Here is a 25,983-nt window from a genome sequence, read left to right as displayed (position 1 = left end):
ATCAATTTTGTTTATCTTTTCACAGAACCAGCTTTTAGTGTCATTGATTTTTTTTCTGTTTTCTTCATTTCTATTTCATTTATTTCTGCTCTGATCTTTGTGATTTCTTTCCCTCTACTAACTTTGGGTTTTGTTTGTTCTTCTTTCTCTAGTTGCTTTAGGTGTAAGGTTAGGTTGTTTACTTGAGATTTTTTTCTTGTTTCCTGAGGTAAGATTGTATACCTATAAAATTCCCTCTTAGAACTTCTTTAGCTATGTCCCATAGGTTCTGGATTGTCATGCCTTCGTTTTCATTGGTCTCTAGGTATTTTTTGATTTCCTCTTTGATCTCATCAGTGAGCCACTGGTTGTTTACTAACATATTGTTTGGCCTCCACGTGTTTGTGTTTTTTAGTTTTTATTTCTTGTAGTTGATTTCTAATCTTATAGCCTTGTGGTTGGAAAAGATGCTTGATATGATTTCAGTTTTCTTAAATTTACTGAGGCTTGCTCTATAGCCCAGCATGTGATCTATCCTGGAGAATTTCCATGTGCACTTGAGAAGAATGGGTATTCTGCTGCTTTTGGATGGAATGCTCTGTAAATATCGATTAAGTCCATCTGCTCTAATGTGTCATTTAAGGCCTGTGTTTCCTTACTGATTTTCTGTCTGGATAATCTGTCCAGTGATGTAAGTGGGGTGTTAAAGTCCCTCACTATTAATTGTGTTACTGTTGATTTCTCCTGTTATGGCTGTTAGCAATTTGCCTTATATCATGAAGTGCTCCTATGTTGGGTGCATATATATTTACAAGTATTGTATCTTCTTCTTGGACTGATCCCTTGATCATTTTGTAGTGTCCTTCTTTGTCTCTTATAACAGTCTTTAAAGTCTGTTTTGTCTGATATGAGTATTGCTACTCCAGCTTTCTTTTGATTTCCATTTGCATAGAATACCTTTTTCCATCTCCTCACTTTCAGTCTGTATGTGTCCCTAGATCTGAAGTGGGTCTCTTGTAGACAGCATACATAGGGGGTCTTGTTTTTGTAACCATTCAGCCAGTCTGTGTCTTTTGGTTGGAGCATTTAATCCATTTACATTTAAGGTAATTATCGATATGTATGTTAACTGTTTTAGATTTGTTTTCGTAGGTCTTTTTTCTTCCGTACCTCTTTTGTTCTCTTGTGATTTGATGGCCATCTTCAGTATTGTGTTTGGATTGCTTTTTCTTTTTTGTTTTTCGATTGTAGTTTTTTGGTTTGCGGTTCCCATGATGTTTTGATATAGCCGTCTATATATATAAAAGATTGTTTTAAGTTGCTGGTCTCTTAGTTTCAAATGGATTTCCAATATCCTGTGTTTGCACTCTCCTCAAAACCTCTTTGCTGGTTTTGATATCATATTTGTGTGTGGATGATTCCCTACCTTTACTGTATGTTTGCCTTTACTGGTGAGCTCTCCCATTTGTAATTGTTTGTAGTTGTAAAGTTCCTTTAGCATTTGCTGTAAAGCTGGTTTGGTGGTACTGAATTCTCTTAGCTTTTGCTTGTCTGTAAAGCTTCTGATTTCTCCATCAAATCTGAATGAGAGCATTGCTGGGTAGAGTATTCTTGGTTGTAGGTTTTTCCCTTTCATCACTTTAAATATATCTTGCCCCTCTCTTCTGGCCTGCAGAATTTCTGCTGAAAAATTGGGGACTCCCTTGTATGCTATTTGTTGCTTTTCTGTCTTTAATTTTTGTCAATTTTATTAATATGTGTCTCAGTACGTTCCTCCTTGGGTTTAACCTGTATGGGACTCTCTGCGTTTCCTGGACTTGAGTGTTTCCTTTCCTGTCTTAGGGAAGTTTTCGGTTATTATCTCTTCAAATATTTTCTCAGGCCCCTTCTCTCTCTCTTCTCCTTCTGGGACCCCTATGATGTGAATTTTGGTGCATTTAATGTTGTCCCAGAGGTCTCTGAGATTGTCTTCATTTCTTTTCATTGTTTCTTCTCTTTTCTGTTCTGCAGCAGTGATTTCCACCAACCTGTTTTCCAGCTCCCTTATTTGTTCTACTACTTCATTTATTCTGCTGTTGATTCCTTCTACTGTATTTTTCATTTCAGTTATTGTATATTGTTCATCTGTTTGTTCTTTAAATCTTCTAGCTCTTTGTTAAACGTTTCTTGTATCTTCTCAGTCTGTGCCTCCATTCTTTTTCCATGATCTTGGATCATCTTTACTATTGTTATTCTGAATTCTTTTTCAGGCAGACTGCCTATCTCCACTTCACTTAGTTGTTGTTCCAGGGTTTTATCTTGTTCCATTGTCTGGAACATATTTCTCTGCCATCTCATTTTGTCTAACTTCCTGTGTTTGTGGGCTCCGTTCCTTGGGCTGCAGGACTGTAGTTCTTCTTGCTTCTGGTGTGTGCCCCTGGTGGGTGAGGTTGGTCCAGGGGCTTGTGCAGGTTTCTTCACGGGAGGGACTGGTGTCTGCCCACTTGTTCGTGGAGCTGGATCTTGTCCTTCTGATGGGCAGGGCCATGTCAAGGGGTGTGTCTAGAGGTGGCTGTGAGCTCAGGACTTCAGGCAGCCTGTCTGTTGATGGCTGGGGCTGTGTTCCCACCCTGTTGGTAGTTTGGCCTGAGGCATCCCAGCACTGGATCCTGCAGGCTGTTGGGTGAGGCCAGGCCTCAGTGCCAAAATGGCAACCTCCAGGAGAGCTCACACCAAAGAATATCCCATAGGGGCCTCCCTCTGCCGCCAGTGTCCTTGCCCTGGCAGTGGGCCACAGATGACCCCCATCTCCTCAGGAGACCCTCCAAGACCCACAGGTAGGTCTGGCCCAAGCTCATATGGAGTCACTGCTTTGCCCTGGGTTCCAGTGGATGTGAAACCTTGTGTGTGCCCTCCGAGAGTGGAGTCTGTTTCCCCCAGTCCTGTGGAGCTCCTGCACTCAAGCCCCACTGGCCTTCAAAGTCAAATGTTCTGGGGGCTCATCCTCCTGATGCCAGACCCCCAGGCTGGGGAGGCCTGACGTGGGGTTTAGAACTCTCACTCCTGTTGGAGAGCCTCTGTGATATATATTTTCCAGTTTGTGCGTCGCCCACCTGGTGGGTATGGGATTTGATTATATTGTGAAAGTGCCCCTCCTACCATCTCATTGTGGCTTTTTGTCTTTGGATGTTGAACATCTTTTTTGGTAGGTTCCAGTCTTTTTTTGTTGATGGCTGTTAAGCAGTCAGTTGTGATTTTTGTGTTTTCATAAGAGAAGATGCACTCAAGTCCTTTCTACTCCACCATCTTGTCTCCTGTAATTTTTTTCTACTGTCTGTTTTCTATTTCCTCATGTTTTGCTCTTATATTTATTATTTCTTTCTTACTTACTTTGGGTTTACTTTGTCTTCTTTTTCTAGTTTTTTTTTTTTCTAGTTTCTTAAAGAGAAATCTAAGTCATTAACTTTAGGGCTTTTTCTCTAATTATAAATGTCCCTTCTAATCACTTTTATTTGCATCCCACAATTTTAATATATACTTTTATTAACACTTAATTCTATATATTTTCTAATTTCCTTTATCTGACCTATGGATTATATAGGAACGTGTTGTCAATTTCTGAATATTCGGTGTTTACCTGGATACCTTACTGTTACTGATTTCTGATTTAATTCCACTGCGGCTGGAGAACATATTCTGTATGATTTCAATTATTTTATCCTCTACAATGCAGTGTTATAATTTGTGCTTAAAATAGTTCTATGTATTTAGAGAAATTAAAAGGAGGAAAAAATCTTTTAGTTACCCAGCTGTTTACCATTTTTTAAAGTGTTTTGTATCTTTATTTAGTTATAATTGACATACAACACTATATTAGTTTCAGGTGTACAACATAATGATTCAGTATTTGCATATATTGCAAAATGATCACCATAATAAACCTAGTTAACATCTGTCACCATATATAGTTACAGAATTTTCTTCTGGTAATAACAACTTTTAACATCTACTCTCTCAGCAACCTTCAAATATGCAGTACTATATATATTAACTACAGTTGCCATTATAACCCCATGACTTATTTACTTCATAACTAGGAGTTTGTACCCTTTTGACTCCCTTCACCAATTTTGCACCCCAACTCACTCATCTGGCAACCACCAATTTGTTCTCTGTAAGATTCCACATATAAGTAAGATCATATGGTATCTCTCTTTTTCGCTTAGCATAAAACCCTTAAGGTCCATCCATGTTGTCAAAAATGGCAAGAGTTCATTCTCTTTTAACGGCTAAATACTGCACGTGTGTGTGTGTGTGTGTGTGTGTGTGTGTATACACACACACATCTTCTTACCCACTGACCCATCAGTAGATGTTTAGGTTGTTTCCAACTTGGCTATTGTAAATAATGCTGCAATGAACATGGGGGTGTGTACAGCTTTTGGGGTTCGTGTTTTTGTTTTCTTTGGATAAATACCCAGAAGTAGAATCGCTGGATTATAGGGTAGTTCTATTTTTAATTTTTTGAGGAACCTCTATACTGGCTGTACCAATTTACATTCCCACCGACAATGCAGAAGGACTCTCTTTTCTCCACATCCTTGACAACACTTGTTATTTCTTATCTTTTTGATAATAGCCATTCTGACAGATATGAGGTGATATTTCATTGTGGTTTTGCTAGTTACCGTTTTTGGTGCTTTTCATTCCTTCCTAAAGATCCAAGTTTATATCTAGTATCATTTCCTTTCAGCCTTGAGAACTTCCTTTAGCATTTCTTACATTGCACGTTTACTGGTGATGAATTCTCTTAGCTTTTCCTTGTCTCACAATGTGTTTCTTTTGCCTTCATTCTTGAAGGATATTTTCATTGGATACAGAATTCCAGGGTGACAGTTTTCTCCTAACAGCATTTTAAAGATGTTGTTCCACAGTGTCTTCTGGCCTTCATAGTTTCTGACATGAATTTATAAAAGATGAGAATCACTGTTCTCTTTATAAGTAATCTATCATCTTTCTCTGGGTGGTTTCAAAATTTCTTCTGTATCTTTGGCTTGTAGCTGCTTGACTGTGACGTGCCTGGGCATGGGTTAGGAGTTGTTGGGTTTCTTAAATCTGTATGTATGTATCTTTCACTAAATTTGGAAAAATTTTAGCCACTATATTTTATAATTTTTTTTTCTGCCTCACAAGAAATTTTTCCTACCCAGAGAGACTATGAAGGGCAGACAACAGTGTAATTAACATCTTTAAAGTACTATTAGGAGAAAATGTCAAATATCCAGTGAAAATATCTGGCAAGAATGAAGGCAAAATAAAATACATTTTCAGACAAGGGAAAACTAATAGAATTATAACCAGTAAGCCTGTAATACAGGCAATGTTCTTCAAGGACATAATTGCATTTAGAACTCTACTTCCTAGTTTTAAGTCCATTACTTCTTACGGTCTTTATGGTGTTTCTCTCTCTTTTACTTAAGGAATTAAGAAGCTGCATCTTACCTGAGAAAAATATTCTTCTGAGATACGTGCGGCCCACTCAATGCACTGCTCCAGGGGTCGGCAGGGATTGGACACATCAGCACACTTAATCAGCATTCGTTTGATCAAACTGCGGTTGTCTGGAGTTCTGAGCATAGTGATTATGGCTTCTTGATTTTTATCAGCTTCCTAAAACGTGAGTAGAATTCAAAGCAATCAAAATGGGGCCCCAGGTACCAAGCTGGTTTACTCCTGTGGTCCCACTGTAACCACACGAAGGCACTGCCCAGGATCTACAAGTTAGGATCTCACAAAACAGTGCTGAGGACACTCTGCGGATTGAGCTTGGCCCCTTACTCTACACCCGGGAAAACCAAGCCCTAGTGAGATTCCAGCAGGACCCAGAAGTAGAGGGTAGCGCTGGAGGTTGGCATGTCTGCCTTTCCTCTTCTTTTTGGCTCTTCCTCTCACTCTATTTCTCACAGTTACCTTTTCTTTCTGTTCTATTATGTCTATCATGCTCCCTTGGTAAGCACTCAAAAGACTGGCTTTTATCTTTTATTATATTCACTAAAAAACAGAGTGAACTGAAAAATAAAAGATTTCTCTGCCCCCATAACAAAGCATCTTATAGTCCACCAGGGGCTCTGCTTCTCACACGCCACTCTCCAGTCACCTAGCTCTGTGAGAGGTGTGATCTTGGGAACTAGCTGTCCGTGTACCAAGGCTGTGTCAGACGCAGTGATACGTCCTCAACACTGCCCTAACATTTTATGGTGTACAGAGGACTTAGTCATTCTCTTTTGGTCTGCACTCACAAAAAGGTCCTGTGGTAGGCATGAAAATCAGTATTATTTACTATTACATTTTACAGATGAGAACCCTGGGACTCTGAGAGGTGAAGAAACTTATCCAAAGCTACCCAGCTGAGCCAGGATAAGAACCTAAGTTCTACCTTTAGTCCTGGATTCTGTGTATTCACAGTACCACATGCTATCTGATTCACAAGGAGCCCCTCTGGATATGGAATCTCAATCCAGGGTGTGAGGGACTCTCTGCTTATTGGCCCCCTGAAGCAAATTCAGATTGGAAGAGGGAGTACTGGGGCAAAGAACATGGTAAAAGGCGTGAGCAAGCATCTCCTCATTCTGATCCTGTGCCCATCGGGCAGCTTTCCAGAGGAGTCAGTCATGTGATTTCTGTGAGTTGTCTAAGAAGGCCTGATGATCCGATCTCAGTGGGGACAGATCTACCATCAAGATGGGGAGGGGGCATCCCGAGCCTAGGCTGCCTCGTCTCCTGGAGAGTGCCAGAGTGGACGCTGGGAGTGTCCTCAGTAGTTCTCCTTGTTTCCCACTGCCAACCAGGTTTGTGCTGACCCTTCTCTCTTCAGGTGTGTGACTACACTGACTACAGTACTGCCAGCTGGAAACTGTTTTCTTTCATGGTACTTTGTCCCTGCTCTGACCCACTGGATACTGATTTCCAGTCTCTCAGAAGTAACTCCAAGTACCGACAAAAGAGATGAGAAACGTTGACTGTCAAGTGGAATGGAAGACTCAGCGAAGTCTAGGAACTTCCCAGAATAGATGCAGGAAACCCAAGTCTACGAGGTATGTGGTTTCTTTCTGTGGGAATGGGGTCAGCCAGGAGCAGTAGCCCAGGCAATAACCAGCCCTCTCCAGGATGGCAGGGCATGAGTCAGTGAGAGGCTGGTGTGGGTGCCTCTGCTCTGCAAGTCCTTGGGAAGGGAGTGACGTCAAAGGCAGACTGACAAACTGGAGAACAGGGAAGGGTGAAGGGAGCAGAGTTCTCAACAGGTTTCCAGTCAGGTGAAACAGGAACAAGGGTGAAGGGTAATAAGCTAGAAAGCCAGGGATAGTCAAAAGCCATGGCCTAACACATGAGTTGCAGAAGTAGAGTTAGAATTCAAGGAGCTGTCATCCTAGCCTGAGGATAAGTCATCCCTGTGCGTGGTGACAGGCGCTGGGGAGGAGGAATGTGGAAAAGGCTGTGAGCTGATGCCGAGATGTTCAGTGCACATGGGGTGGTAGGGCAGGCACGTGGGCCTCAAAGGAAGAGGGTTCATGAGAAGAGCATGTTCTCTAGGTGCTGCTCTCACCACGAATCTAGTATAACAGATACCATCTATTCAGTGCCCACCTTGTGCCATGCCCATCAGTCCTATGCTATACCCATTCTACAGACAAGGAAGTGGTGAGAGAGAACTAGGAGGAGAACTCAGACTGGGCTGCTTCCTCAGCCGTGGTCTCCTGCCTGGGGAAAGGGTTAATGTTCTCCTTGCCAGGAAGTTGTTCTGGGCTCCATGCCTCAAATCCAAAAATGAGGAGCAACGATAATGTCACCCTTGTGGTCCAAATACAGAATCCTTCCCAACCCCACCCTCCTCTAACACAGACCAACAGAGGACAGCTGCTGCTACCACAGAATATGCACGGCAGGGCGTGGCTGGTGAGAGACCTCATGGGCTCCAACGGACCCCAAAATGCGCAAGAAGAGGGGAAGGGGGCAACTGTTGAGAAAGGGCTCAGGAATGGCCCACCCATCTAAAGGTAGTTTATCTAAAACCTGACCCTCCCTTCAGAGTTTTCATATCTATTTTTGTATATCCTATTTTTTTTTCCTTCCAAGTTTTTGTACTTTTAACTTTTTAACCAATGGAAATTAAATTCAGTGAGCCCAATGGTGGTAATGATAACACTCGTGATATCCCAGGCCCATGCTTCCCCACAACACATAGGGATAAGGGCCCCAAACAGGCTCCCTTTGCAACCAGCTCGCTTACCCCATCTTCCTCTAATGCTGCCAAGGGCTTGTTGATGCTGTTGACAAATTTGTTGACGTGCTCAAAGTGCTTTGTCATCTCTGTGGCTAAGACCATGTCGATAATACTCTGGCGCAGCGACCGGTAGTCACTCCTGTTTCAGACAACAAACGAGAGAGGCTGCTGCCGATTACTGATCCAGACCAGACAGATGTTCCTGAAAACAAGCTATTATCTAGGACACATGCTCACTGTGGCTAAAATTCTAACGCACTGGAAGTCAGTGGCAGGGCATACTTTAAAAGAATGTGGAAGTTAAAGGTTTTACTGCCTAGATTGCTGTTAGCAAGGGGAACCTGAACAGAAGTTCAAATCAGAAGCTTATGGGTAAGACTATAGACACAATGTTCATGGTGTTGTCGTTCTGAAGTAAAAAGCACATAGTTCTTAAGATTTAAAAAAAAGATGGAATGCAGCAGGGGTGACCAAAGCCAGCTCCCTGAATGAAGACAGCTCTCTGAATGAAGACGGAGGTCTGGGTTATGAAGAATGTACCCTGCACAGAGGAACCTTGAGACCCAATAAATCTAGTGCCCAGAAACGTAGAGGGCAGACCTTCTGAAAGCTGAGAGAATCACAGGGCATACTTGATTACCTCTTCCTCCAGCCCTTGTTTTTATTTAATTGCTTTAAAATTTTTATTTTTTGAGGATGGAAATGATATAATTAAAAATTCAAAAGGTACATAAACTGCAATCTCCATTCAGCCCCAGCTACCCTGCTCTTTTCCCTGGAGACAACCAAAGTTATCAGGGTCTTGTGAATTTTTCCACAGGTAACTGATAATATATACAGGCAACTATGAATAAAACCAACTTTAAGTCCACATATGAAATTCTAAAACATGGCAAAAGGGAGTTATTTTTTAAATCCCTTAAAAGTTTAAAAGCCTTCCTTAAAAATCCAAATTGGTAAGTGTTCCTCGTGACAGATCACTTCTTCCACCTAACAGTTATCAGGCCCCACACTAGACACTGAGGGCACAGTGAGGAAGAGAAGACATATGACACTGTGATCTTAACAGCGCTTAACAGTCAAACCAGAATCAGGCAAACGAAGGAACCTGGGACTGAATAATTAACGTGAGGGGTCAGGGAAGGCTTCCGCAAAGAAGTGACGTGTGCACAGAGACAACGACGAGACGTCTGCTGGGCAGAGTGGAGTCCTCCAGGCAGAGATGTAAGGTGACAGCTTCTCTGGGTCTCTCGAGGTGTCTGCCTTATACTTGGTCGTCTTGGAACGTCAAGACACAAAGGGACTGAACCTTGAAAACATCGTGCTAAGTGAAAGAAGCCAGACACAAAAGACATATTGGGGATGCTTCCATTTATATGAAATGTGCAGAACTGGCAAATCTATGGAGAGGGAAAGCAGACCTAGAGCTGTGGGAGTTGAGGGGGGAATGGGGAGAGACTGCCAATGAGCTCGAGGTTCTTTTGCGGGGTGATGGAAATGTTCTAAATTTCGACTGCAGTGGTGGTCACACAACTCTGAATAGAAGAAAAACCACTGTACACTGTAAATGGGTGAACTGTAGAGTACGTGAATCATATCTTAATAAAATTGTTTTTTAAAAAAAGAGAGAGGAAACATACTTTCCAACTCGTTGTTCTTACCTCTCCATGTTTTTAAAGATGTTGCACTTATCATCACCAGTGGTCAGCTGGAAGGCCAAGGCCGCGTGGTGTCTCTCGAGCACAGCAGTGTCGTTGTACAGAATGGCCAGCTCACTCCCAGCATTGCACAGGAAGGAGTTGGTTCTCCCGGGGTGGTCCAGGTCATGGACAGTGGCTGCAATGAGGGCAGTGACCTCATCAAGTGGATCTAAAGTTTGCTGAAAACAAGAGATCATTTAAAAATTGGAGCAAGGCATTGACAGCAAGGTAGCCTTCTGGGTAGTAGTCTTCTTTCTGCCCTGTTACTTTAAGGTGAGGATATTTCGGATTTCTGAGAAAAGCATGATGCTGAGCAGACTCAGTTTCCCGTCTCCACTCAGACCCAGCTTCCTCTTTGTGTGTTTATTAGGAAACACTATCTGATTCTCAGTCTCACACAAGTTAAGGACTTACCGAGACACAGGGTGTCCTCCACAGACAGGAGTCACCTCCTCAGAAAGTCTGTCTCTAGACCCATCACAAAAAAAGGCCTTTAGTCTGAGATATTGACTTAGACCAACATAAACTAGTATTACTGAATAAAAGAGAGAAATAATTTTTTAAGTTATGCATCTCTTACATTAACTGGGGATTGGTCTATAGTTTTCTCCCCCCTTCTGCTGCTACCTTTGTCAGGTTGATTTCGGGGTTTTGTGACTCTGTAAAATGATCTGGACGTTTTCCATCTTTTTCAAGACTTTGAAACGGTTTATGTAACATGGAAAAATTCCTTAAAGGGCTAAAGAACTCACCTGTCCATCTGGGTCAGGAGCCAGGTTTTGAAGAAATTAGTTGATAGTTTAAAAACAACTCCCATGGTACTGACCTCTCTTGGTTTTCTACTTCCAGCATTAATTTGATTTAAAACTTTTAGGTACACAAGTGTATGGTACTTTCTTCTATTAATCTCCATTTCAAATGAGTGTATTTCTGTGTTTTTGATTAGTTTGGCTAGAACTTAATTCTCTTGGTGTTTCAAAGAATCATTCTGGATTACCACTTTGCTCTTCCCATTTTACAGGTTTTGATACATAGGCTTCTCATTTTGTTGTTTTCTAAACTGTTATTTTTGGCTTTATTTCCTTGCTTATCCCTAAATTGTTTGAAATATTTTCTCATTTGTAGTGACTGACATTTTTTATTTAACTTTTAGTTATTAAATTCTAGTTTTTGTTGTGGTTAGAAAATACAGACTATGAAATTTTGAAGTTTATCAAGACAGTAATTGTGTCCTAGTATAAGATTATTTTTGGAAATATTCTACAAACACTTGAAAACAAGGTGTATATCTAATAAATCAGTCTTGTAATATTTATTTAAATTGAAATTCAACAGTTTTATCTTTAAATGGGTGAATTTTATGATGTGAATTATATCAATAAATGCTATTAAAAATTAATAAGTTAGCTTTCTGAATATATATTTGTATGTTATCTATAGAGGAGTTCAAAATCAATAAATTATAGCAAAAGTTAGGTTGTCTTTATATGCTGAACCATATTGACACAGACATCTCTCCTCTGCCATTTGTCTTCATGCTTTACAAAAACAGCCCTCTCTCTGGACTCTTATTATGCCTACAGTCTGTTGTTATTAAAACAACAACAACAACAACAAAACCCGAAAAACCAAACTGGAGGGAAAGAGAAAGAGCAAATGAGAGACCCAGCTCTGAGAAGATAGGATTTCAGGGTGGGGAGTGACTCAACATGTCCACGTGCTGGAATCATCCCCGCACGCTGCTCTCCTCCCTACAACTAACTAGTCTCAGGTACAGATGAGGTGGTGGGACCGGGATGCACCGGCCCTCACTCTGCTGACTGCCAGGGCTGGTCCTGGCCACCATGTGGCCTTCCTCAGTTGCCAGGACATCAGGCCGTGATGCCTCGCTGTCTTGCTGCCTCGTTCCTCACGAGGCCCTGTTTCCATAGGTACAAAACCAACAGTTTGATTCATCTGCTCTCAAGTATACAATACTTCTGAAAGTGAAATGGCCACGCACTAGAGCTCCCTGGACCCTCTGTGCCATTTTATGATGGATGCTGAAGGAAATAACACAAATACTTTGGCCAATCAGTGAAGGTCTAGTCGCTGCTTCGAAAATTTCCCCAATGAAATAACTGACAACGTGAAAAGGCTCTCTAAGGAAGCTTGGTTTGGGAGTGGGCAGTGAGTAACATTCCCTGAATGGAACCTTTCTCCCGTGACGCCCTCCTTACTGGGACCTACTCCCATCCCCCTATGGCCTCAAAGCTGGAGCTAAAGCTGCTACATGGCCCCCAGGCAGACCCTGGGCCAGTTGTGAATGGCCACCAGTAGGTGCCAGTGGCCACTGCCCCTGATGCTAGGAGCCTCGCCCTTCCTCCCCTGCACCGACGAGATGGAGCAGGACAGGCACTGGGCTACGAAAGGAGCCTGCCGTCCAAATGGAGTGGACAGTACAATCGGGAGGGTGCCCAGGAGGGTGTGGGGACACAGAGGAGGGTGCCCCAGAGAGGGCTTCCTAGAGGAATGAAGGCTGGTGTTGATTCCTGAAGGGCAGGGGGAGATGTGAGGGAAGCCGGCACCAGCAAAGGGAACGGCATGTCAAGGGCAGGAGCATTAGAATCTAAAGTGGTTCAGCACAGCCCAAACATGGCCTGTGTGTTGCGAGCGGTGCACACCATCTGTGGGGTTTAAAGCTTAAATCCTGTGGGAGATGGGAGGCTGCTCCTGGGACCCATATGGTCAGAGCGAGTTCCCTAGGAGGCCGGGTAGCCAGGAGTTCTTGTTTGGCACCATCTAGACGACAAATGACGGGGCCCCTCACCGGGACGGTGGCAGGGGCGTTGCGAGGAGAAGACGATTCTGAGAACACTTAGGGGTTGTAGTCGGCAAGGTCAGATGACCTACCAGGTGCCGGGGGCTGGAGGAGAGGAGAGAACTGAAGATGACCCCAGGCTTCTGACATGGGTATCTGCCTGGATGATGGGACTCTGGGCCAGGCAGGTGACCCTGGGTGGGAGCAGTGCTGGGCAAAGATGATGAACTTGGTCTCAAACCCCGCTGACTCTGAGGGATGCGGGGGGCCCTAAAGGGGCCATATCCAACCTTGCCTTCGGGTCAGAGTCAGACCCCTCAGAAAAACAGCCTTCTCCTGTTCTTGCTGGCCTCCTCCCCGGAGAATGAACCCTGCTCCTTATTCTTCCAGGAACGGCTGGGGTCATGTCATGAATTCATTATCAACTCCCCAGAGCCACAGCGTGGGCTCCTGCCTGACTTCTCCTGTGGCCGCCCCTTTCCCGGGCCAGGCTGCACCCGTGCCGGGCCCTCCTGAGCAGTCACACTGCACAGCAGCCCGCCCCACTGCTCCTGCCTGTTAAGCGTGGAGCACAAACACAGCTCACCTTTATCCTCTCCTTGCAGAGAAAATAGGCAGTGGCGTGAAGCACGTCGGCAGAATGTGTAGAATTGTGGTAGGGGTTAGAAGCATGATAATTGGCTTCGATAATTTGCAACCACGATCTCAGCGTTGTCTCAGAGCATTTTAAGACTTCACAGACTCCAAAGCGAGCAAATATTTTGAGACCAAGATAAATCAAAGGCCTACGGAGAAAAACATCCACAGTGTTAAAACAAAGCAAAGAAACAGGCAAAGTGTTGGATCTATTCAGATGCAACAAGCAAACCCGAGCCAGACTTCAGAGAGTGTGCAGGGCAGCAAAGTGGAGCCTGTGCAGGTGGCACGCGGGTGGTGCTCTGTTGCCCTCTCTCCTGGTAGCCAATGCCAACCTTTGGGTGGAGCCCAGCTCCAATTCTGGGAGCATTCACCTGGTGCTCCCCACTGGCTGGGGCGAGGTTTGTTCACCCTGCCCTTCCTGATGCAGACTCCTACTGACACTAGTAGAGTCTTCAAATCAACATGCTGCCAGGCTAAACCTGTTCCACCTTAAACCCTATCCTCTCCTTTGGACCTGCTGGACCTATGTCATTGGCCAGATGTCCTGTGTGGGAGAAAACAACAGTTCGTGATGACAGCCTATGAGCCAGAGGCTGTCACATGTCATGTGATGGTCTCGACAATCTGGAAGTGGGTGTTACAGTATGAGGAGGTTTCCCCAGACAGAAGGTGATGAACTGGCCAGCAAATCAGGCCCTTCCTTGAGAAGTCACCTTCATCCAGCACCTGGCCTTTGCTTGGAAGATCAAGAAACTTGGCTCTGCTGAAGCAGTATCCAGAGGCGGTCGGGCTCACAGGACTTGAACAGACCTGCCTTGTCCCAGGTTCACACGAATACAACGTACCAGTATGTAAACCAGGTACCCAAAGCTCTGTTTGCCACGGGAATATTCTTTTCTACAGTCCTTGGCCGTGTGGAGTACCTGGACACAGAATGTTTTAGAGGGTCGACTCACTGTGAGCATATGAGCCAAGGGTAGGGGCTGGCTTGGGGACCGTCACCCAGACTGGGATGAGACCTGACGAGTTATCCCACGGCCAGCAGAGCACCCCTCTCCTGCAGTGGCCTTCTGTCTGCCAGGGTCCGGACCTCACCCTCCTGAAGGTTAACGCTGGCTGGCAGCAGGCCTGGACACCCTTTCCTGTGTGCCAAGCCAACCACACGCCTTTGGTTGACTGTTCTCCTCCAGCAAGGTACAAAACTGAAGGTAAAATCCCAACCCCACCCTACTCTCGGTGACCACATTCAGATCAGGATGGCTGGAGTTTGGGGTGTCCCCATGCCTGTCACCAACACAGCAACCAAGATCTGGGGACAGCTCTTATCAATGTGTACGTTTGTGTATTTCTAATTTTTAGTTCTAGGCTCTGAGTGGGGCTCTTTGCTGCTATCTCAACATACCACTACCTACGGGAGAAATTAATAACCATATTTTACAGAAAAAGAAACCTCTGCTATTTGGAGAGGTTAAATCACTTGCTCAATTTCACGCTTGCTCTCTCTGCGGAAGTCACCGCCCAGCAGACTCCCCTTGGCTTCTCACTGATCCCCTCGTTGAGGCCTAGGCCCTGGTGACTCAGGGCACCTGCTGCCCTGCTGCGCTTTCCTGAGCCTCCTCCCTGACCGGGGACTGGCTCTGTGCAGAAACCATACTCCTTGGGTGGCTTTCTCCACACCGGCCCTTGGAATCAAGCGCTCTGTCTGCCGAGCTCCACGTGGACTCACCTTTTATGAGTGGCAGCCTCCAGTTCAAAAATATCAAAGTCCCAGCATTCCTCATTTTCCATGGCCTGAGTTATCTGTGACGGGATGTCGTGAAGGGAGGTGGGGGTGATCACACTGCTGGAAGCCTGTTGAAGGTCTGCAAAGTGATGTGATTCGGAGAACAAAATTAAGAGGCTTTACAGCATTAACTGTTCCATAGGGAGAACAGTTCTGCTTCAGGGGGTGGTTGCTTTGTTTCTCATTTTTGATGATACACCAAAAAACTTCTTACTGATAAAAAAAAATTATCTTAAAACTTTTACCTGAAAAAATTATTTTCATCACTTAAGCATGGCTATAATAGTAATAGTGGTCCAAAAAACTAAAAAGGAGAAACTTACTTTTTGTTGAAAGAACATACTCATTCCTGGATGGTCTTCGAAAAACGTCCTGATAAAAATCAAGGAAACAAGAGAAAGGGAAGTCACAGCTATTCTGTACTCCTTGAAAACCCCAGGACAGCGGGCCCCAGAGGACGCTGCGGGCGGCCCTCTCCATCAGTGCGTGCCGAGGCTTCCCTGTGGTCACCTCTGCGGCCAACCCTGAGCTCAGTCACTCACCCAGGAGCACACAGCCTGACGCTGCAAGGACGACCTGCTCAACTCAGGGGTAGGGGCATCACCAGGACGGCGAGCTCGGGAGACTCCCCAGAGCCCAGCGTCCTGCTGGCACTCGGGACCGGATGACGCCCCTCTGCCCTCAACCCTTTCACCCCATTTCCTGCCACCCTCCTCAACGCTCGTGGACACCAGCCTTCCTCAGGAAAACTAGATTCTTCCCTGCTCTCTAAGCACCCTTGCTCCGCCCCCAAGCCCCGGAGCGGCCCCTCTCCTCAGCCCTGCAGTGCTTTCTCCCCATGCTGCCTCTCTTCACCCCTCACCCCCGGGCACTATCCCACCCCGCCCCTCATCCTTTCTCCCCACCCCCTCACCTACAGGCTGGAGGAGGCTCTGTCTCAAACAGACAAGACCACAACTAGACATCATCATCGCTGGGAACCCTCTACCCATCTGATTTTTGCTTAAAACCTTATTTTTATGAAATCAAGTGACTTTAGAAAGCAGGAATTAGGAGGGGGGATGAATTTTTACTTCTGAATTTTGTCACCAAGACAAAAAAGGTGACCGATGGCAATGGAATGATCTGTTTTCCACCAAGTTGTTCTTCCCCTGTAAGGCCTCTGTACTAGAAGGGGTGGAGGAGGCATCTAGACCCCTCAAGAGCCCATGGTATAAAGCCTCCTTCTAATGAAATGGTTCAAAGGCCTTCTTTCCCATGAAGTCACCAAATCTGTATAGGATGCTCTAGAGGGAAACCGCGCCCCATTCACTGGTGCCTCTTTTTTTTTTTTTTTTTTTTTTTGGGTTGGGGGGTGGCGCCATGCTGTGCGGCTTGTGGGAATCTTAGTTCCTGGACCAGGGATCGAACCCATGCCCTCTGCAACGGAAGCACGGAGTGCTAACCACTGGACCACCAGGGAAGTCCCCCGGTACCTCTTTAGACATATACAGTCATCCTGTTTTGTAATATGGTATGAAATATTTCATAAATTTTTCTTTTCTGCCTGTTTTCAAAATCTTAAAACTAGCTAGCTGTCTAGAATGTGCTCCTCCCTTCTCTGCTTCAAGCTGAGGTCCCCCTGGGCTGTAGGCAGCAGGTGGGTGATGGCTCGGCCAGAGGGCAGCAATGGGGGGTTTAGGCCTTGACTGAGCCCCACACACGAAGAGCGCTGTGTAGGCCAGCACGTAAACAAATAACCTCTGAGAAAACAAATGACAACAGCAGGCTCTAGCCAGCAGCCTGGTCAGATACACTTACAGACATTAAGCCCCCAACAAGGTCGATGGCATGAGGATCATCGTCCTTAGCATCGAATTGTGGGGAATATAATTCAGTGGTTCTCAGAATCTCCAGCACACGATCTAAGGCTTCTGTCACAGGCATGGGACTGCTTTCCTGGGCAGCACTGATGATATTGATTGCCTATAATACGGAAAGAAAAAGACCTGAGTTTCATAATCTTAAAGACAATGGGAAAGCAATCCAGAGAGTCAGGCTGGCAGTAGGGCTCAACGCTGACTTAAGGCTAGTTAAAGTGCTCGTGTCACACATCTCTCTTCAGACGAGGCAGCTCCATACAACTAGGAGAGCATCGTTATTGTTGTGGGTCCCCTGGTGGTTCTTCTTGCTGAAAACAATCAACCAGGAGAACAAGGGACTTCCATGCTCAATGGAGACGGACCACAAACTGTTTCACCTTGGTGATGGGCGCCTCGATCTTCATGGAATGTATCCGGGCCGTGGAGGAGCGTCGTCTCTGGCTGGAAACTGTGGAGAGATCACGTGGTACAGAAATCAGGGTGTTCACAGCCTTGGGTATCTGTCTCCCTTCCCGCCCCAGGCCCCACCCAGCGTGCTCAGCTGCATGATGAAGGGGGAGGACCAGAACTACCTGGTCGCTGAGCTTCCTTCCCATCCTAACAAGCCTGGGATTCTGGCATCACCAACTCTGCTTCCTTCAGCTCTAGGCGCTAGGATGCACGTGCGCCCACAGGCTGAAGTTCTGAGGTCACAGGCCAGAGAGAAAACAGAGGAGACAATCTAGCAAGTCAGGGCCAAACAGTTAGCCTCTTTCTGTGTTTCTAACAATAAGGCTTTATAATTATTCAGCTTGCTGCTCTCCAGGAGTGAAAATGTTCTGAAAGACAATGCCACAGAGGCTCCTTGTTTCATATATGGCGGGAGCAATAAATACAACTCAATTAACTGAAATACATGAATTTCTGGTTCAATTTTTCAAGACATCCTTTGGTGCTTTCCACCGTTCTGCTCAATCTAGACGGGTTAGGTAAATATCTTAAGTGAGGCCGGCAGCAAATCTTAGACTCTAAAGTTTGTTAAATTTTTTTGTTGCTCCTGTCAAGATCCAGTTCCTTTGGGGTGGGGAGAAGCCTGGGCAGTGAACTGGCAGGAAAACATATTCACCTAATGCTGTAAACATATTCACATATTCACTGTGCCTCTCCCTGAAAGCCCCACTGTCAGGCCAAATGCTGTTTACCAAAGGTCTTAAAGGACCACAGACTGTTCTACAGCCTGATGCGTCAGCCTTATTTTACCAAACTGGGGCCCAAGGAGAAACAACCAAGATTAACCAACTCAGGGGCTCTCAAATGCTCTAAATTTCAGAGACCAACAAAACTCCTTAAATCTAATTTTGGTGATCAGCGCATGGCTGCCATCTTTCCATTTTACCCAACAAGGTCATTAAACCAAAAATAAAAACCACTATTCTATCACTATGTCATAAAAAGACTTGTTCTCATTTAAAAATATAATGAAAGTGACATATACTTATAAAGAACAAACAATAGTGTGAATGCAATAAAGAAAAAGAAATAAAAGGTATAAAGATTGTCATGACTGTGTATGCAGAAAGGGAAAGAATCTACAAACGCTACTCTTATAATCAATAAGCTAGTTATCAGGGTTACTGGGTACAAGGTCAATACATAAAAAATTCAATTATATTTCTATATACTAGCAACAAACAACTGGAAACTGAAGTAAATAAACACCCTTATGACAGCATCATAAAAATCAATATTTAGGAATAAATCTAATGGAAAGATATGTAAGATTTATACACTGAAAATGCAAAACATTGCTGAGAAAAAATAAAAGGCAACCTAAATAAAGACAAAGAGCATGTTTACGTTTTGAAAGACTCAGTGTTACCGAGACTTCAATTTTCCCCAAATTGTTCTATAGATTTAAGACACTCCCAAATAAACTCCCAAGAAGCTGTGTGTGTGTAAACTAACAAGCTGATTCTAAATGTTATATGGAAATGCAAAGGACCTAGAATAGCCAAGACAATCTTGAAGAACTTTATACTACCAGATATCAATACTTACCATATGACTGTAGTAATCGATCGTGTTATCAGTGCAAGCAAGGACTAACAGAACAATGAAATGGAGTCCAGAAACAGGCCATATATTTATAGTCAACTGGTTTACAATAATGATACTACTGCAAAAGATGGTTTTTCAACATGGTGATGGGCCAGCTGGGTTTCCCAGTAAGGGGGGGGGATATTAATCTTTGATCTCTACCTTCACTAGATGTAAAAATTAATTTGAAATGGATCACAGACCCCAAGTGAAAGATAAAACAATAAAGCTTCTAGAAGAAAACATGGGGGAATATTCTTCATAACCTTGGGATAGAGAAAGATTTCTTAAACAGGACACAAAAAGGCACTAGCTATAACAGAAAACACTGATAAAATGAACTTTAAGATTCATTAAGAACCTCTGTTCATTAAAAGACCATTAAGAGAGTGAAAAAGCCATTCACAGACTAAGAACAGTATATTTGGAATACTTATATCCATATCTAGAATATAAAAAGAATTCCTACAAACCAACAAGAAAAAGATAAACAACCCAGTGATAAAAATGGGCAAAAGGGGCTTCCCTGGTGGCTCAGTGGTTGAGAGTCCGCCTGCTGATGCAGGGGACACGGGTTCGTGGCCCAGTCCAGGAAGATCCCACATGCCGCGGAGCGGCCGGGCCCGTGAGCCATGGCCGCTGAGCCTGCACGTCCGGAGCCTGTGCTCCATAACGGGAGAGGCCACAACAGTGAGAGGCCCACATACCGCAAAAAAAAAAAAAAAAAAAAAAAAAAGGGCAAAATATTTGAACATTCACGTCACAAAAGAGGATATCCAATGGCCAGTAAGCATATGAAAGGGCTGCTCAACCTCATTAGTCATCAGGAAAATTAAAGTTAAAACCACATCCAGTAGAATAGCTAGAGTTTAGAACACTGGTATAACCAAGTGTGGGAGGATGCAGAGCAACTGGAACTCTCATAGGTTAGTGATGGTACATGGTACAACCCACACTGGAGAACTGTTGGCAGCTGCACAAAGGCCCAGCAATTCCACTCCTAGGTAGGAGATGAACACACATGTCCACAAACACAAAAAATACTTGCCTAAAAATATTCACAGCAGCCTTACTCTGAACAGCCCCAAAGTGGAAAGGTGAACACAAAGGGCCATTAATAACAGAATGGATAAACAAATTGTGGCACAGTCATACAGTGGAGTACTACCAAGCTATAAAGAAGAACGGTAGCACCTAGCAACAAGGATGAATCTCAAGAACACTAAAATGAGTGAAAGATGCCAGACACACAGACAGTGCATCCTATACAACTCCATTTCTATGAAGCGCAAGAAGAGGCCAAATTAACTTATGGTGCAAGAAATCAGTGGATGCCTCTGTGTGGTGAAATATGTGCGCAAGGGCAGGCCTGCACGTGTGTATTTTCTGTATCTATTTTGGGCTGGGTGGTTACAGTCTATACAGTTCTAGTACAGAACTGTCAAAACCTATTGAACTCAACACTTAATATGAATTGTATTATCTGTAAATTATAAGTCAATTAAAAAGAACAGTGGTTAAAACCCACAAACATTAAAAGAAAAGTGTTTTAACTCTCAAAAATACAGAAAAGGACAAAGTAATCCAAAGGATGAACAGAAGTCAGAGTGTGGCGGTAAAGAGAGTTTGGGGCACGAGTGACCTCGCCTCTGCTCTGCTGTGCCCGAGGGCCGTGACCATGAGGGCCACAGTGAGGACGGTGACAGCTGCTGCCACGACCCTGGCCAGGCACCACGCTCACTCATTTCATCCTTACGTGGTCCTCTGTGGACAGCATAATGATCCCCATGTGATGATGAGGAAATGGAAGCACAAAGGTCTACCCCCCAGGTTGCACAGAAAGCAGATGAAGCTGGGACCTGAATCAAAGCAATGCTGAGGCCGAAGTCCATACTCTTCCCTGTAACACCACTTTGCTCCCTGCCCTTGCAGCAGGGGTGGGATCCGTTTCGCCTTTTCAGTGCAAGGGACACACGGCATATTTTCCGGTCCTCACGACCAACCCATGAGAGAAGTGAGGCACTGGATCTCCACTGTAACATCTGCAAAGTTTTCGCTGTTTATCTAGTAACAATCAGCTCCCTATTGCTTCCCAATTCATCTCTGAGTCAAAGAAAGCACATAGCTAGCAGTAATATTTGCCTCCACACTATCTATAGATAATTTTCATTGCATTTTTAAAACTTCTAGATCACTCAGGCCACATATCTACATAACCGTTAAAAAATTATATATTCCACTTAGAACTTAAATAATATTTGCTTATGAAAAGTCTTTCACATCCCCAAATGCAGCTCACTTACGTCCCCACCAAAAGGTAAGCTTCCATGGCAAATTGCAACCCACAATGGAATATATCACTGAGAACTTCCAAATGCATTACTCATACAACTACAACAGATAAACTGACATCTGCTGTTACAGTTTACAAAATCAACTAGAGGACTTCCCTGGTGGTGCAGTGGTTAAGAATCCGCCTGCCAATGCAGGGGTCATGGGTTCGATCCCTGGTCTGGGAAGATCCCACATGCCGCAGAGCAACTAAGCCCGTGTGCCACAACTACTGAAGGCCCGGTGTGCCTAGAGCCCGTGATCCACAACAAAAGAAGCCACTGCAATGAGAAGCCCGTACACCACAACGAAGAGTAGCCCCCACTCGCTGCAACCAGAGAAAAGCCCATGCAGAGCAACGAAGACCCAACTCAGCCAAAAACAAATAAATAAATAAATAAATTTTTTAAAAAAAGAAAATCAACTAGAGAACAGACGGTAAAATGTATCTTTTTCTTTATTCCCTGACTCCATCAAAAGGGTCAGAATGGAACCCACTGGCAAAGGAGTTGGGGGTGAGGGAGAAATGGACACAGACTGCTAGAGGGTCCCCTTCCCTCTCCTGAGCTGGAGGTGGGCAGTGACCCAGACATCAGACTGGGGAGGGAGTGTCACACGTCTCCATGGGTTCAACACTCACAGGACCATGCTTTCTCCTCGTCTTTGTCACCTACCTTTGCTTGTTCGAGAGGCAGCAGTTCTGACATCTAGTGAGCTTTTCCTCCTGTCGTTGTGTTTGCCTGACTGATGATCTGTGGAAACAATTAAATTATAAATTACCTCTGCAAAGGGATTTTAACAACATTAGGAAACTTACCAATATAAAAGTTTTAAAAAACAAAATTTAAGCATTAGAATACCATTTAGGAAGCCACAAAAATCAATGGAGTGCACAGAGATGAAGACTGTGAACAATTACGTTTTAAGGGAGGCTGACTTTCTCCAAATGTCCCACCTGGTACAGTCCTAAAGTAGTGCTTTTCAGTTTCCAGATTATAGAATCACAGAGTCTCACGATGCAAAAACTAGCAGAAATGAACTCAAGAGAATTTCACCTATTTCTATGTAATTGAATAAAGTGGTGGGAAAATTTTGATCTCCATCCACCCTTGCCCCAAAGGAAAAAAAAAAAAATCTTTTTTTGTATTTTTTTCTACAAGACAAGCTCTAAAACATCCCCGGGAAGAATGTGCCTCTCTTTGGGAGGGTAGTACAGGAGCACTAGTCCGGGGTGTACTTCTCTGCCCCCTCTTCCCGTGGATGGCACCACTGCATTTCGAGGCCCAAACAGGGCTTGTCTTTGACTCCTCTCTCCCTCACTCCACGCCAATCAATGACAAGGCAAAGCTGACCTTCCTTCTCGTGCCCTCCTCTGTGCACTTGCCGCGTGTCACACGTGGCGGCAAGCCTCTCCAACCTGTCCCCATTTCACAGACGAGGAAACTGGGAGCCGCTGTGCAGACGAGTGAGCACACAGCTGGCGCTCGAGCTCAGCTCTCCGCACCTGCAGCTTCTTCTGTCTTCTCTGCCTTCTCCCGGCTTCCTCATCTGGATTCCTGCTCACAAACAGGATCCAAAGGCAGGCCCTTGGTACTCCTCCCCACCCTCTGGAACCTTCTCCACTTGCTATCTGCTACCTTCTCTTCCATGTGGGCACTGGCAGTGACCTTGTCAAGGTCACTGATGACCTCCCTGTTGCTATATCTGAAGGACACCATTCAGTTCTTACCTGACTTGTGGTACTAGACACAACTGATCATGCTTCCTGGAGACTCCTGGTTTGCACAAGTCCAACGCTGGCTTTCCTTGCATCTCTTATTGTTCCTTCCTAGTTTCCATCATGATTCATTCTCTCTTCCTCAGCACCCCTGGTGTTCCCAAAGGTTCAGTCCTCTCAGCCCTCCCTCTCAGACAACGCAATCTCCTCAGGAGACCTCATCCTTTTCTACAGCTTTTCCTAATTCCTGTGTTGCTGTCTTAATCCCAGGCCTTTCTCCTGAGCTCCAGACTTACATCTTAACTGGCCACTCGTCACCTCCATCTGGACACCCTCAGGAATTTCACACGAGCTCACTACCCACATGAACTCAGTATCTTCTCCTAAATCACTGCTTATCCCAGGCTGCTGAACGGCATCTACCCTTTCGCTTAAGTTGGAGACAAGTCATCCATGACTCCTCCTTGCTCCTTGCCCTCAAGTGGTCAGATAAATCTGTGGATTCGACCTCCTAAATACCTCTTCAATCTACCCCTGTTCTGTCCCTGTCCTGGCTCAGACACCTGTCATCCACCTCTGGATTATAATGACAGCCTCCCCTCACTGGTCCTACCGGCCCCAACTTTGCCCCCTTCGACCCATTCTCCATAGGCAGCCAAGTGATCCTTCTGAAACAAAAATCTGATCAGATCACTCTCCCAATTAAAACATTTTAATGGTTCATCACTGTTTTTAGGAACAGATTTAAATTCCCCAGTGTGGCACCCAGAGTCCTGTGATATCTGGACCTCCTCTCTCCAGCCATCACGGACTATTTATGATGTGCTAGTTCACCTCCAAAACCTCTCTGCCTTGGTGCAAACTGCTTACCCCCACCTAGGAACGCACCCCTCCCTTGACGCCTCCTTCACCTGGTTAACTCTCGATCCTCTTTCTTTGAAGATGCAGGTAAGATGCGGCTCAGGTATCATCACCTCTGGGAAATCCTGCCCTAATGCCTCACCCCCAACATTGCTGGTAACCGCCTGCTTTACTGACTTGACTGACTTCCTCACCAGCTGTGAATGACACGAGGGCACTCAACAAACATTTACTGGGCACCTAACACGTGTCAGGCTCTAAGCCAGGCACTAGGGGTGTGAAGATGAATATGGTAGGGTCCATGCCCTCAAAGGGGGTAGTCGGAGGGGAACAAACACGGGTGAACTAAGAGTGACAGTCGTGATGCTGGGGAGCAAAAGGAGCCCCGGGAGGAAGGGGCAGGTCTCCTCTGGGAGGGGGGCAGAGAGGAGATGAGCCATGTTTTGCAGCTGGAGGCCGGCAGAGGAGGAAGGCACTTCCTGGAGGAGGACGCTGCCTGCGCAGACGGGGCAGAGCTGGCTGGAGGGAAGCAAGGAGCAACGTGTCCCAAGGCCAGGGCTATGGCAGGTGTGGAGGGAGGCGAAGCAGGCTTGAACTTCTACTCAGCGATTATGTGACTCCCCTAAGGCAAGACCAGACCTTCCTGTGACCGCCGTGTTCAGCCCGCTTCTCTTCCTCTGAGTCCCTGCAGAGCTCTGCAGCTGGTTCTTAAGGTACCTCCACCTGCTGGGCTGCTGCTGCTCCTGCAGGGAGGGCCGAGGGGCTCACGGCAGGGTGACCTTGACCTCTCAACCAGCCCACAGCCTGCAGGAGCCCGCGCACAGGCCCTCCTGCCTCGAGAGGGCTCCACGCCCACGACTGACCCGAGACCTGAGGCAGCCGCGCACCGCAGGAGGGAACGCGCACCGCAGGAGGGAACGCTCAACAGACCTCGGCCGCCGAGCCAGCTCGGGCTCAGCACCGCCCGCGACTTCACGTGTCTGCGCTCAGCTTCCTGTTCCAGAAAATTGCGATCCTTCGCACTGCCCATCTTTTTAGGAGAGGAAGGTTAGCAGGGTTTCCTTGGCCTGCTGGGCAAATCCAGGAGACCCTGGAGAAGCCGTGAGGAGCAGGAACCATCCCGCAGCCCCAGGAACGGGCAGCCTCCATCCCAACACCAACACCGTGGTCCCCCCGGGGGGAGGAAGCTGAGAACCAGGTTTCTTGCATGACTTGCCCCAAAGTCACTCTGCTGGGAACAGACTTTCAGAGAACTTTCTCAGACACTCTCAACCGTCCAAGCCTTTGAGGAGGGCCTGCCCTGCACCGGGACACCCCCTCCCCCCGCCTCGGGGTCTCACCGACCCCACACTGCCAAGCCTCCAGCCGCTGCCCAACCGCGGGCTCCCTGCGGCCTCGCACACGGGGAGCTCCCTCCTCCTGCGCCCGAGAAAGCTCACTTTCTCCAGGTCCAGAGTAACACTCCTTTCAGGTCTGCCCAGCCCCCGCCCTGGCAGCGCACGAGGACACCTGTGAAATACGCTGAAGCCCTGCTCCGCACCACCCAACCCGGAACCTGGCACGTTGCTGGCAGGGCCCTTCCGGACCCCCTCCTCCTCCCCTGTGCTACCCATCCCCCTGCTAAGAAGCACAGAAAGCAGGCTTCGCCAAGCAGAGACAGTTTTGGATGAATTATGCCCTGGCCTGTTTTCTCTCCTCTACACGATGGCAATGCTGGTATTCTCGTCCCTGGTCCCTCCTTCCATGTAATCTGTTACATACAGGCTCTAAAAGCTTAGAGCTCAGGCGTCATTATACTATTCCCTTGCTCAAAAATCCTCCAACTCCCACTGCCTACCGATGAAAATCCTGATTTCCCACCTAGCATCTAAGGATCCTTCACGATCCCAACTTCCTTCCACACTGACCTTTTTTACACCAGTCAGAATTTTAACCCTGCTCTTGCTCTTTCTAGAACACACTCTGTACTTTCCCT

The 25,983-nt window shown here is 45.7% G+C and overlaps 1 protein-coding gene across 2 annotated transcripts in view; it reads right to left on the bottom strand.

Moving 5' to 3' along the window:
- PDE8A (phosphodiesterase 8A) overlaps window positions 1-25,983 on the bottom strand; it is a 100,869-nt gene that overhangs the window by 15,233 nt on the left and 59,653 nt on the right. For both annotated transcript variants that reach the window (XM_065872234.1, XM_065872235.1), the window contains 9 exons: window positions 22,105-22,182; window positions 17,401-17,471; window positions 16,962-17,126; window positions 15,485-15,533; window positions 15,105-15,240; window positions 13,326-13,524; window positions 9,901-10,118; window positions 8,246-8,378; window positions 5,461-5,628 (listed from right to left, as the gene is read on the bottom strand). In XM_065872234.1, the coding sequence (XP_065728306.1) occupies window positions 5,461-5,628; window positions 8,246-8,378; window positions 9,901-10,118; window positions 13,326-13,524; window positions 15,105-15,240; window positions 15,485-15,533; window positions 16,962-17,126; window positions 17,401-17,471; window positions 22,105-22,182 (1,217 nt within the window). The remainder of the gene's footprint in view (window positions 1-5,460; window positions 5,629-8,245; window positions 8,379-9,900; window positions 10,119-13,325; window positions 13,525-15,104; window positions 15,241-15,484; window positions 15,534-16,961; window positions 17,127-17,400; window positions 17,472-22,104; window positions 22,183-25,983) is intronic.

This window comes from Phocoena phocoena, chromosome 2 (genome assembly GCF_963924675.1).
Source record: "Phocoena phocoena chromosome 2, mPhoPho1.1, whole genome shotgun sequence".
Lineage (NCBI taxonomy): Eukaryota > Metazoa > Chordata > Mammalia > Artiodactyla > Phocoenidae > Phocoena > Phocoena phocoena.
Note: the sequence above shows the minus strand (reverse complement) of the source record. Positions and strands in the feature narration are given on the sequence as shown.